The following is a 14,123-nucleotide window of genomic DNA, read 5'->3' on the forward strand; positions in this document are numbered from 1 at the left end:
ATAATATTAGGCAGCTGGTGTCAGACGTATGTGGTCGCACATTTATTCACATCTAATGCAAGTTAAACTATTTCAACAGTAACTTAAACAGGTCTCGATGGTAAAAGTAAACTGTAATGTGAATTTGTTTCACTTCATTTATGAATCTGTCATTTCAAGCAGTTTCCTACCGTTTTATCTGGAGAAATTAGAAAAATGTCATTCGGGTTTCTCCATCTGTCACTCTTAGGCTTTGTGAAGTAAGTCCAATTAAAAATTGGTTCCATTAATTAAGGGGGTTAATTCTCTGAGCATTTAAATTATTTCACACCCCAATGAGAACTTCAGTGTTTTAGAGATGCATTGATGTTTCCCTGCCATGTTTTTTCCAAGCTGCTTGCTCTTAAAGGGTTCCTTCGTCCCAGTGCCATCTGCGCACAGAATGCAGTCAGGTTGAGGTGTTCCTGTGCATTCATGTCCACAGACACTGAATGTTTTCAATGCATCACTTACTTTCATTATTCCCTTTTCCATAAGGGGATTTTTTTTAACCTCCAAAATGTTAATCCCGTTTGCAGGTGAACCTTGATCTCTATTCTTCAACACCCTTAAAATTCATTTTGGTAATGTGATCATTTACGCTCAGGGTGATATCCAAGCTCAGGGTAATAAAAAATCAAAATATCTATGTAGTTAGCCAGTGTTTTTTTTTTTATATGCGCTTGGAGATTGTAACATGATCACCTCCTGTGTCTTGGTAATAGCCTGTTCTGTGACTATATATAGTGTACTCCTTGAGCACCAACCCTAGCTAATTATGTTCATCCATGTGTTCGCATCTAAATATTCAAAGGTGCATTGTTGCAAGTTTTGCACACCTTGCAGTAAATAAGTCTGGTGTGCATTATCTTCGAAGTTTTACGGGCATCTAAATATCCACATCACAATATTTCTTAAGCAGTAGGTTACAAAAAAAGTAATGGATAGCTCCATTTTCATCAGCAGCTTCTAGCTGTCTTTAAACCTGTCCTAGGTATCCGTATAGGCAACTCTGAGACTATTGTTTCTTCCTCACTCCTTAGACACATGCCTATTGACATGTCCATATCACCAGCATGCTACTATTAGAAGAGTTAATGATGTCCTTTTTTAATGTTGTCATCTATTATATAACTTATATACTTGCTGTGAAGGAAGACTTAAAAAAATATAATCTACTAGCTGATATACCCGGCGTTGCCCGGAGGCAGGGGGGGGGTGAAAGGCAGGGGGTGGTGGCGTGAAAGGCAGGGGGTGGGTGTGGCGTGAAAGGCAGGGGGGGGGGGTGGCGTGAAAGGCAGGGGGGGGGTGGCGTGAAAGGCAGGGGGGGGGGGGGTGGTGTGAAAGGCAGGGGGGAGTGGCGTGAAAGGCGGGGGGGGGTGGCGTGAAAGGCGGGGGGGGTGGCGTGAAAGGCGGGGGGGGGGTGGCGTGAAAGGCAGGGGGGGGTGGCGTGAAAGGCAGGGGGGGGTGGCGTGAAAGGCAGGGGGGGGGTGGCGTGAAAGGCGGGGGGGTGGCGTGAAAGGCAGGGGGGGGGTGGCGTGAAAGGCAGGGGACGGGGGCGTGAAAGGCAGGGGGGGCGACACACATACACACACACACACAGTGTCACACACACACAGTGAAACACACACACACGGCAGCCAGAGGGTTAAAAGTCATCCGAGGCTCCGCCCCGTGACGTAACCTAATGACGTTCCACGCCCCGGGGTCCTCCTGACGTAACCGCCTTTCGGTGTGTGTGTGTGAACCGAGCGCGACACCCGGCGAGCGGTGTCGGGAGGGGGAAAGGCCGGAGAGGGGACCGCGCGGGGAGAGCGTGCCTGTACGTACGTGCGTGTACGTGCCGTGCGTCAGGCGGGTATTAGAGGGAGGGGGGAGCCGGGCACCGGGAGAGAGTGGTGCTGCGCGCAGGTTAGACCGGGGGTCAGGGAGGCACTCCGGGGGGGAGGCTGTGACACCTACCTCTACTTCCGGGCGCCGCCATCTTCTCACTCGGCGCCGCGAGGGAGGAAGGGGGTCCTTCCGGGCGCCGCCATCTTAGGCGCCGCGAGGTAGCCTGCCTGGCCACTGCCTGTTCCCCCGCCGGGGATGGAGCGGAGGGAGGGAGAGGTGAGCGGAGGGAGGGAGAGGGGAGCGGAGGGAGGGAGAGGGGAGCGGAGGGAGAGGGGAGGGGAGTGGAGGGAGGGAGAGGTGAGCGGAGGGAGGGAGGGAGAGGTGAGCGGAGGGAGGGGTGAGCGGAGGGAGGGGAGAGATGAGCGGAATGTGTGTATGTGTGTGTGTGTGGCGCGCCGAGGGGGAAGAGAGTGGCAGTTGGGTGACGTCAGACCCACCAATCTGATTGACCAGAGGCTGAGGACCAATCAGATTCACCGCAGCTAGTACCAACCTTTCGATTTTATATATAAAGATATCAGGGATGTCCACTTACTGGCCCATATTCTAGATGCATCCATGATGCTATTTTGAGTATTAGTTTCACAAAAAACTATACATAGTTACATAGTAGATGAGGTTGAAAAGACTTATGTCCATGTTCAACCTATGCCAAATTTAGACTACATGTCTAAATCCTATATTTCTATTTACAGTATTTTGATCCAGAGGAAGGCAAGTAAAAAAACTCCAGTAAAATATCATCTGTCTCGTAAGGGGAAAAATAAATGACTTTCTGACTCCAAATAATGGCAATCGGATTTGTCCCTGGATCAACATCCTTCCCATGTTTACTTATTAGTACAGTATATCCCTGTATAGCTTTCCTTTCTAAAATAGATGTCTAAATATATGTAGTAATATATGTATATATACAAAAACAGGCAGCTGGCACTCTAAGTAATAAGCAACAGTGGTGGTGCTAGTCCCATAATAAGTAAACAAAATATCTTACCCTTCTTGCGTCAGGCAAAAAAAGAGGCAGCACTCACTTCAACGTATAAAATGTGTATTAGGCATGTGAAGACAGACAACCAATCCCGACGTTTCGGCACCGGAACGGAACCTTTCTCAAGGGGGGTGCAACATACAAATGACAAGATATATATACATGACTAATGGCCGATCGCACTATATTATTCGCCTAAGAACTCTTGGGTATTATACCACCGGGGCTAGGTGCTTTATTTACTTTAATTTTAGAAAACTTCCTTTGCACTTCTTCCTCAGTTAACCAATTGCTCCTTAATATAGAGGTTCTGGCTTACTCCGGTGGCACTATTTTTGCAATTGAATCCTCTCTGGTAAATACAGAGGCAAAGAAGTTGTTTAATACCTCTGCTTTTTCCTTATCACCAATAATTCATCTCACAATGAAAGGGCCCTATATTTTCTCTTTAATCTTTTTGTTATTAAAGTACTTAAAGAACTTCATATCGCTGTTCATTTAATGTTACCATGTAGTGTAGTCATAAATTCATTCTGTGCCCTGGACATACTTGAAAACGAGGGGTGACTCTCAATGTATTACTTCCTGGTAAAACATGGTGTGTGAACATACACACACCACACACACATTGTTGCAGTCAAGTGAATCTACACATAGAGCTCCCACGTGTTAGGGGAGATCTTGACCTTTTACTAAGGATCCTCTGGAGCTTGGTAGACCTCGGTTGATTCTGTGAAAGGACCAGTGAGTGCTCTTTCACAAATTGTAGGTAGGTAGGGGAGAAGGACCCTCATTTGTTCAAGATGGGACTGGCAACAGTAACAGACTGCTCTGGGGTTGTTTAAGATATTCTAAATTAGCCACGAGTTCCATGTTCTTTGTGTTTTAGCACATGTCCCTAAGTAGACTAGTTAACTTCTCCATCTGCTAGTTGAACCAAATCTTGTGTGGCACAGGGAGATAAATTAACTTGCCCAAGGTCACAAGGCGCCGACACCAGGAATTGAACCGGGCTCCCCTGCTTCACACTCAGTGCCAGTCGGTGTCTTTACTCACTGAGCCACTCCTCCCTTTTACTGGTTAGATGGTAACTATCCCTACAAGCCTCACACATTGCACAGGAGTGTTCAAGTTTGAGAAGGAGTCACAGTCTTTTCCTGATGTGTGGGTTGCCACAGTATCATTTTCACACTATATGGATAGCTGCCTCGATTTCTACCCACCTCTTAAGTTTAGGCTCTGCGTTCCACGCAATCATCTTGCCAAATTGGGCTGCCTTATAAGTAGGCAGACAGACGAGGTAAACCCAATACTCCCATGCCGTGGGTCTTTTTCCTTGTTCTGGGTTTTTTATTTGACCAAATAAACTTGCTTATGTGGGACAGTAAATCTTGTATAACCTGTGTTGTGACTTGGATTGGTAATGTATGATATAAATACCTCACGTCTTTTAACACTGCTATCTCAGACTCAACAAAGAATACTTTTCTTCACTAATCAAGACTCGCAAGTAAAACCCACACTGTCTTCCGTCTTTGATTCTCACCTCAAATCCCCTCTCTCTCCTTATACTCTCTGCAGCCTCTTGCTAACTCTTTTCCTGTCTTCCTGGACTTCCTTCTCTGTCACAGAGATGCAGATAAACGGATTTAACACCATGCAAAAATTCACCGCTAGCATGACCTGCATCCATTAAGCCAGTACTCTGCGTGTTTGGTATTCTATTCGTTTAGGAACATTCAATTGTTTTTGTTTTTCCTCTTTCTTTCCGTTGCCCTTGGCAGCTTCAGCTTTTCCATAGTTATAGCCTCATTACTACATGTAAATTTTTGTACATGAAATGAACAACCTATTTCCTGAGGCGTTGAGAAGTATGTGTAGAGAAGGACATGGTAGCTTGATCTGTCACAATAGTTTCATTTCAGTTAACAGAATGCAAAGTAGGTATTCTATGTGCAAAAATAAAACACCACTAATTATGAAAATGTCTTCCTAGTCAAACATATTTCTTACTAAATCTACAATCCCCAGCACTCAATTAAAAAAATTTTTTTTTTGCTAATAGCACCTTTTAAGAAATCTTTGATTTGTAATGTGACTGTTTTTTGTTTTTTGGGGTTCTAGCACCCTAGAATATCTTCTTGTAAATTTCCGATTTTTTGGGTTACAAGATGATGCCATGAAATATTACTGCCTAATAATACAATACATACTGGAAGTTCTATTGAGAACACAATGAAAATAGTGTTAGATATTTATTAGAGTACTTTGCTTTACTGCATATCTCAAAAAAACGTTTTTTTAGGGTAATTGCAACTTTTATATATTTAGAATCCAAGCCATTGAACAAATTAAACTCTCACTGAGCTTGAAATGGAATTTCTAACTGTATTACCAGTTTCGGAAAGTAATATAACAGCGCTTTACGTAATCCTTAGTTTTACAAGATCAGAAAGCATGTAAGCATAATTTGGATTAAAGCTTGCCTAAATGAGTATGTGTAGGCTAAATGCCTTATCAATGTAAAATGTACCGTCTATATGCAAGAACATTGGAAAATAAGATTTACATTTTTTTTATCTCAGACTATTTTTTCTGTCTCACTTAGATTTAACTTTATGTGGAGGGGGAGTACTGCATATTTGTTGTAGATTAGGATGTCATAATCAACCAACAAGAATTTTTTATTTTTTAAATGGATAATTTACAGAGTTTGAGACTCTACCTCTCTAACTCATGTGTTCTCACAAACCTGCGAGGGGTCAAAAGCTTTGTATGCTTTAATTCTAAGGCTGGTGCCATGGAGCCTTCGCCCGTGTGGAGGCATGCGCGGCTGTGACGTCACCCACGTGAAGCGGGTGCATTTTTCGGCCATGGTACATGCGCCGTCGGTGGGCGTGTCTAGGGGTGTTCCAATGACGTCACGGAGCTGGTTCGCCCTCATTGGGCGAACCGCTCATGTGACCTGTCTGTCGCGCCGAGAAATCAGTTTCAACTGATTTGTCGCGCATTGCGTGCCCCATCCTGCCTCCGCACGCCCGCACGTCGCATGGACGCGATCACTGCCTTAAGGCAATTTGATCACGCCGCGTGCGGACTCCTCCACGCGGTCTGCGGCCCCATGGGCTTTCTCTTGGTGTTCCTTTTAAATACAGCACAACCTATGTAAAAAAATAATCTGAGTAGGCAATATGTTTCATTAGTAAGGGGTTCGCGGAACAAATATTTTCTAGCAGGGGATGAACAATGTAAAAAAGGTTGGGAACCAGTAGAGTCCTATATATTATTACTCAGGGGTAGCACTCCATGACCAAGAATATTCACACAACGGAAATTCTGCATACATTTTGCTTCAAAATGACCTTGGTACAAAGAGTGGCCGCTTCATTTTTTGGCTTTTACTGGGAATGCGTGTTTCCCATGTGTGTCATCTTGTCATTTGGGGTGTTTCAACATAGGGAGGCAAAGGTTATGAATAATGGCATAGCATTTTTTTTCTGCGTCAAGAACAAAATCTGCCAGATTTGAGGAGACGGAAACATTGTTTTTATCAATCTGATCTAATAAAGACAGACAACAAGCTTTTTACATATGATGCAGCTTGGCGCAGAAAATGGCGCAAGTGTGTGAAAACAAACTTGTGTGCGTGCCAATGATGCACTTATTGTGCAAGCATTTTCATTATACAGCTGTAACCAGTCATACTGTGCTTGTGACCGCAAGAAACGAAGTTTAAATCCCCAACATTTATTTGCGTTTTGTGGCTTGGATGCGGCGACCGGGGAAAATTGTGTTTAGCATTGGTTGTACTGCTGTACAGTAATGATAGGCGGCGCTAGTGTGCAACTGTGTGTCTTTAATCTAAATGCAATGTAACCCATTCCTTATTGCTGTTTATTTTTGTTTAAGTGAAACTCGTTGTATAACAGTATAATATATGTCTCTATGCTTACTCCGATTAATATAGTAAACAAGTAGAAAATATTACAGTGTCCCTTTTGCCAATACTTAAAGAAATAAAGGCTTAAAGTACACAGTGCTCGCTCCTGTCTATATTGTGCCTTTGAATTTAAGACGAGGGCGGGGTATTGTCTTCACACGGACGAAAGGCTGAAAAAAGTCGGGATGTAGGTTCATCTCATTTTCAGAGTTGATCGATCTGTACTTGTAATGGTATAGGGGCGGGTACTCGGGTAGGAGAAGATCGGAGGGTTCAGGTTGGAAAGGTCTATTCAATCTTTCTCCTTCAAAAGTTGCCATAACCTAACATACACGTGTAGTGTCCAGTACCTGCCCCTCATGCCGGGAGCGCTATTCTAGTAAAGCAATCATTGATGCTTAAGTTGTAAAATACAATTCTTCCAGCCTTTTTTTTTTTTTTTTGTCTTAAAATAGGTACTTGGTACCAATATACTGATAGATCTCGGGTAGTTACCCCATTATATGTACTGTCTTGAATGGCACAATAAATCAAATAAGCATAACTGCTGGCAGGTCTTGTCTCGCATTTAGTATGTGCCGTGTTCAAACGGACTGAGACCAATTTGCTTAACGCTCAGTGTTTTGAGTAAAGTGTGATACTGCAGTAGTACAGGGCTTCTGATGAAGGTACAGGGTCATATTAAACAAAGAAAGGCAGTGTTTAAAGAGATTTTTACATTGTGTCTTGTATTGAAACACGTGTGATGTTCCTGGCATGCAAGGTCAGATACTGTAAAATGCTATCTGCTGTACTGGATGCAATAAATTAGTCCTACAGGTCTGTACAGATGTAGCAAGACTTAATGTTCTAGGTGCTGCAAAAAAACAAGTGTAAATCCCAGCACTTATTTGTGATTTGTGGCTCCCTTGCGGTACCCTTGCAGCTACGGAGTATCATAGGTTAAGATATTTAGTGCGCCACCTGGCTGGCACACACAGACAACTGCAATGACATAAATAACCCCGCAAATAATTACTCTGGCTGATCGTTTACTGAGCCTTGGAGAACAGTGTCCATGCGACTAATCTCGCAGGTCACTGGGAAAGTAAGTCTGGCTGTGGACACAATACCAAGGTAAAGAGGGGGAAAAAAGCATTTTCTGCATAAATAGATCCTAGTGTGTTGCAGTTTTTATTTTTGTTCAATAATAAAACAAAACGCCTTAATGTGTCTCTTTTTTACTACAAGTTTATAAATCTTTGGTTGTCCAGTCACAAAGAACCTCTGTACTGCAATTTGATGTAGAAAGATGTGGCATTTGCTTAATGTTTTCAATCATAGCCTTTTTTTCTTTAATATACTTTATCACTCGATTTTCCAATCTCGTTCTCATTGCATCCACAGTAATCTATTTTGTCCCACCATTGGCTCATTATGCTACTCTGCCACAGTAGAGTAGATGTTCCCTGCCATTAATACACTTTGCTTCCTACAAAGGAATTGAAAATGATTTCTAATAGTGGGAAAGGAGAATGATTTGCATGCTGGCACTGTGCTCCCAATGTGCTCATCAGTTATGTGTCAGCGGGTTTTATGTGCAATCTACTAAAGCTTTTTACCCAGAAGACAAGTGCTCGCCAATACTTTTAAGCGCTAAATGAAACTATGCTTTATATTTCAGAGGGATGAGTGGATGACCTTGGACTTTATGTCTTTGAAAGCAACATCAGTCGCCGCATTGAGAGCTGAAAAACAGAAAGAAAAAACATTGGAGCATGAAAAAGCTCAAGCAGTAGAAAAGGTAAGGACACGGACTGGAAGTTGCGCCTGTAAATTGTCATGCACATTGTAGTTGGTCTTAATGGCTTTGCTCCTACATGTTCTGTTACAGTGCTTATGACGTTGGATTCTTGTTATAAATGAACTAATAAAGTGTAATGTTTTCTGGTCGGTCAAGAACTAGTTGACTAGTTCAACTAGTTTTCTATAAAACACTCTGGTCACATTTATTCTTTGACACACAGTTACATAGTAGATGAAGTTGGAAGACCTATGTACATCAAGTTCAACTTATGCTAAATTTAGACGACAGATACTTATCCTATATTTATATTTCCAGTGTTTTTGATCCAGAGGAAGGCAAACAAAAACCCCAGTGACATATCGTTCAATGATATCTCATAAGGGGAAAAATAAATTCCTTCCTGACTCCAAATGATGGCGATCAGATTTGTCCCTGGATCAACATCCTTCCCATGTTTACTTATTTAGTATATCCTTGTATACTGTACCTTTTTAACTTTCTAATAAGATGTTGAGCCTCTTTTATTTTTATTGCTATTTATTGTATTTGCCATCAGAATCCCATGGGTAATGAATTCCACATTGTAACTGCCCTTACTCTACATAACCCTTTCCTTTGTTGCTGGTGAAATCTCCTTTCCTCCAACTTTAAGGTTGGCGGGTGCTTTATTTACTTTCATTTATCAAGCTGTCTTTGCACTTCTTCCTCAGTTAACCAATTGTTTGTCAATCTAGAGGTTGTGGCTTCCTCCTGTGGCACTTTGTATTTACCAGGGAGGAATAAATTGCACAGAGGCAAATAATTTGTTTAATACCTCCTGCTTTTTCCTTACCTACAATAATTTCCAATGCAATCTCTTTTTCATATCCAATTTTTGCTAATTTGACCTTTTGCAGCTTTTGTTCCATTCCTTATAATTCTGATATGATGCCTCCCTCCCTTCTGACTTTAAGAATCTAAATGCCTGCCTCTTCTTTTCCATTTCTCCTCCATATTGGCTTAGACTGGCTTCTTTTATATTTATTACCCAAGGGTATACACGCTTATAATTTAAAGGATTATACAATGATTAAAAACACTTTAGATGTATTAATTATCCAGTATGTGAAATTAATGTAATGATGTATTATTTACTAGAAAATTAACTTTTTATTTATACCGGTGTGCCTCGGCACAGCACATGGAAAGCGTAAAAAAGTTTTTTTTTGAACTATACTGTATTTGTTTTTATTGACAGAATAAACTACTCTGGTACATCTGTTTTTAACCTAATTCAGCCTTTATAAAATTGTATAGATAAATTCCTCGCATGCTCTCTAGTCTGAGACTTGAACATACTTTTTTTTATTTCGTTAGTTTTTAGAATCTCAAACTATCCAAGTTAAATATTTCTCCTGATGGAGATTGAATGTGCTATGGAGATTAAAGATCTGAAGCATAATATTCTTTCAAGTGGCTATACAGTACCCCCAACTAGGTGGGAAGGATGGGATTCTCTGGAGCTGAACTGCTCAGGTTTAAGCTCCGGGAACCCACTGCTTCCCGAAATACTTAAATCGGAAACAGCTGCCACCCTTGCTGGGCACATAAAATGTCTATATAAATATAAAGGTCCCGCGGGCAATTAGGAAGCTGTGACGTCATGCCCTGCGGCTTCCTATTGGCCTGCGTAACGCCTGACCTTTAAACAGCAGTGAGTTACTGCTATCACCTTGAAATTTAAGGGAAGCTCAAGTTATTCTCCTGAGACCTCCTATTTACCACCAAGGGGGGAATTATAATTTTTTGGTTATGGTAATGGTTCTTTAATATTCATACGAGAAATTCTGGACAAGAATACAGTATTTTCTGTATATGGTATTTGTTCTTCCATTAAATCACATTAGCCCTGAACTAGGGGTCCTCCTATATTTTAATGATTAAAAACATGTTGTATTACCATGCACAGCCGTGATGTTCTAGAACTCAGAATGTCCTATTTTAGCTTGTTCACCTATTGCACCTACATTTTACTGTATCTAACGTCCTTTTTGTTCCTTCAAAGTCGGCAAAGGTAAGCGATAAAATGCCCGCTCAACTTTAAGTTACATTATTTACAAACCCTTCAAAGATTATTTTGGACATAGATTGTTATTGTGGCTAAATAAGTGATTAAACCCTCCACTGTTCAAAGTCCAGCAAAGATGATACCTATGAAAGTGTCTGCATGCCTTGCACGTCTCAAACCTGCTTCATTCACCCCATGATCAAATGTCAGTGGTTAAGCTGCATATAAGGATTCATGGCAGTGATATGCAAATAAGCATCACTTTTAGTTTCTTAACTGTGCTGTATGTATTCCGTAGAGCTTTTACCTGCTGTATTAAACCGCTTATACCGCTAAACCAGGAATACAGAATCACTGGACCATGTATCATTTGATAATGGAGCGAATGAACCAGGTTTGGAGACCTGTTTAAGACCTGCCAATACACACAGGTATTCTGTCTCTGCCGAAGATAATGTAAAAATCCTTGTACTTTGTATTTAATTAGGGCATCAGTCACGAAGGTCTAACCTATTAAATCTGTCACTGTTAAAATGCATGCACGGCTCGGCTTTATTTCTACATTTTAACCCATTCACTTCCATATGGGGTTGCAGTTTGCTCTGTAACAAGTTGTTGGTCCCACTGGCAGCAACAGGGATACCATTCCAGTATAACTCCAGCTTCACACACTGCTGTTCCCAAACATAGTTTCTCCACTTCCTTTGCAGTTCAGGGGCTCTACATTTTGAAGATTGTACATTACCGAACAATAATTTTTAGGAAAAACTTGGTCGCATGCTGCTAGTACCTTTCCCTATGCAGCCCAACATACTGTTCTGCTGGCTTTCCTACTTTTGAATTAACTGGATAAATGACTCCCAGGTGCCTTTGAACTGGCACAGTTAATAATTTAGTGCCAGTAATCCTGTATTGTGCCCTTGGGATTTTGTTGGGCCAGTGCATGGTATTGTACTTGGCATTAAATAGCAGTTGCCACACTCTTGACCATTCTTACAATCTACCTGAATCATTAGTTATTTTTTTTTGTTTACCCTGTCTAGTGCCAACCCTGATGTATCTGTAAAAAGGCATACGTTCCTGATCTATAGGTTAACTATGCAAGATACAAAGTGCAAAGGTCCTAGTACAACTCACTGACATACCCAACTGGTCACTTTTCCCTTCTTTACCACAACTCTGTCGCCTATCGCTCAACCTATGTCTTACCTATTCAACCACCAGTCACCTAGATCTAACCTATTAATAATGACCATTAGAAATAAGTAAACTAGTGTTGCGAGCGACTTCCTAAACTCTTTGAATATCATTGAATGTATCACAACTGAATCCATTGACTTGTCGACTTTCTGTTTTGGAAGCTCCATCAGGACTTTCTCCTCTGAAAATTGACTTACATCAACCTCTTTCCCATTTATTTTCTTGTTTTTAAACTGTGATCCCCCACTTTCTGCTGTGAAGACCGAGCAAAGTTATTTTATTTATATTGTCTGCTATGTTTCCCTCCATCACCTCGACCATCTGCTTTAGTATTACTGTAACTCCTTTCGTTTGCTTCTTTTGCTTATACTGTATACCCCAAAAAATGTTTCCCCTCCTTTGCAAATCTTTACATATTGGATTACTAGCTAAACGTCATTCTGCGTAACCTGATATAATTTGGCCAGATTTTGTAAAATCTGTCTTTTCTGCCTTTATTATTGGTCGTCTCATTTGGGAACCATATCTGCTATACTCCATGTGCTTTTGTTAACCTGCCTGACTTAGTGCTGTTGCCTTTAGTTTTGCATCCTTTTGTTTTTCCCTCTGCTTGCAGTCCACCGTGTCAAATATTTCCTTACATATTTTCCTATCGTTTAAATGTAAGCCTTCCTAAAATCTACAACCTTATTTTTTGAGTGATGTGATTCCACATCTGTCTTTATACTTACCCAGCAAGTTCACATGACAAGACTCTTCACAGCACAGATTCCCAGCCTCACGTCTACTCAACTTCAGTCTCAATAAAAAAAAAATTATTTAACAAATCATGAAAGATAGATACAAATTCTTCTAAGCGTTTCACAGACGCTTAATCAAAATCTCGCGTTTTTATACTATCACGTTAATTATAAATTAAAACCAAGTGTACTGAACAAATTCATCAACCAATCATTTGTTGTCTTCAAAACCGTGAAATCCCCTGATTTACATTTAATAGAAATTAGTAAATGTATATAAAAATATGCAGAAGTAGGTACAGAAAACAAATTTGAGCAAAGGGAAATATAAATCGTATCATTAGGGACTGTATAACATGTAACAAATTAATAAACAATCATTACTGTACATCAATCATAAAGATCAGTAATAGATTATTTCTAAAAATAAATAAAATACTCCTAAAAAATGTATATAAATAATTATAGAAAATGACTTGGGTCCCGATCTGAGTTAAGTCTCGGAGGAATTGACATTCTCAATATATAAAACCAATTGGTTTCTCTACAATGTAGGAGTTTGCCCTATTTCTCCCTTGACAGTGGGAGGGGTGGATTCTTTCAATAATAATAAAATTCCTTAAATATCCATTAGGACAAAGTAGAAAATATTTCGATACAGGATGATCGATGTTCGTATTTAAAATTGTGTATATATGTATGTCTCATGTTTCAGTATCCGTGTTTTTAAGGGTTTGCTAGTCAAACCATTATAGGTTCATTCTCCTATTGATTTCAATCAAAAGGTTACCATTCATTGTTATATGTTGGCCAGGATAGACATAGTTTTCAACTTCTAGTTCTATTCCATTTATTTCAATCTTTGCAGAATTGACACATTTGTTGAACATCAGTTTGGTCTTGCTGAGATTCATACGGAGGCCACATTCTAAGGCTGCGCTTATAGCGATGGCGACAGCGACGTTGCCGCAAAACAAATGCATTGCCGCCGTCGAGTGCGCTTATATAAGTGCGACAGAGCGACGGGTTGGTTGCGATTGCTGGAAGTTATCTCTATTTGATTTTCCAGCGACCGTCGCCTGACCATCGCGTCACCGTCGCTGGAACTATAAGCGTAGTCTTACTTGCTTAAGTGAGTTCTCCAATATGTTGCTGGAGGTCTTCTGTCGTTGTGGCAAAAATAACAATGTCGCCTACAAATCATGTTTCTCAAATATTTACCGTTGATTTTGGTTCCTTTTGCTTTGCAATCTAATGTCTTTATCAATTCAAGTGTTGCAGTGAAAAGCTTTGGTTACATGGTGTCTCCAAACCACACTCCCTTTCTGATCTTTATCTTGCTTGTATTGTATCTTCAATCAGTATTATATCCACTGCAGAATCAAGCTTGTTCTCTATGCTGGGCAAAGTCCTGGGTCTGTTTTAGCTGATTAGTGAGTATCTTCGTAAAAGTCTTGTAAGTGATTTGTAGACTGATTGGTCTGTAGTTCTTGATGTCTTCTTTGTCTCCT

The 14,123-nt window shown here is 40.8% G+C and overlaps 1 protein-coding gene across 2 annotated transcripts in view; it reads left to right on the top strand.

Moving 5' to 3' along the window:
• The window catches only part of CWF19L2 (CWF19 like cell cycle control factor 2), a 211,498-nt gene that overhangs the window by 28,753 nt on the left and 168,622 nt on the right, over positions 1 to 14,123 (top strand). For both annotated transcript variants that reach the window (XR_012800018.1, XM_075592377.1), the window contains exon 5: positions 8,503 to 8,622. Coding sequence is in view for 1 of the 2 variants with exons in the window: in XM_075592377.1 (XP_075448492.1) it covers positions 8,503 to 8,622 (120 nt within the window). In the remaining variant the exon portion in view is untranslated. The remainder of the gene's footprint in view (positions 1 to 8,502; positions 8,623 to 14,123) is intronic.

The sequence above is a fragment of the Ascaphus truei genome, chromosome 3 (assembly GCF_040206685.1).
Source record: "Ascaphus truei isolate aAscTru1 chromosome 3, aAscTru1.hap1, whole genome shotgun sequence".
NCBI lineage: Eukaryota > Metazoa > Chordata > Amphibia > Anura > Ascaphidae > Ascaphus > Ascaphus truei.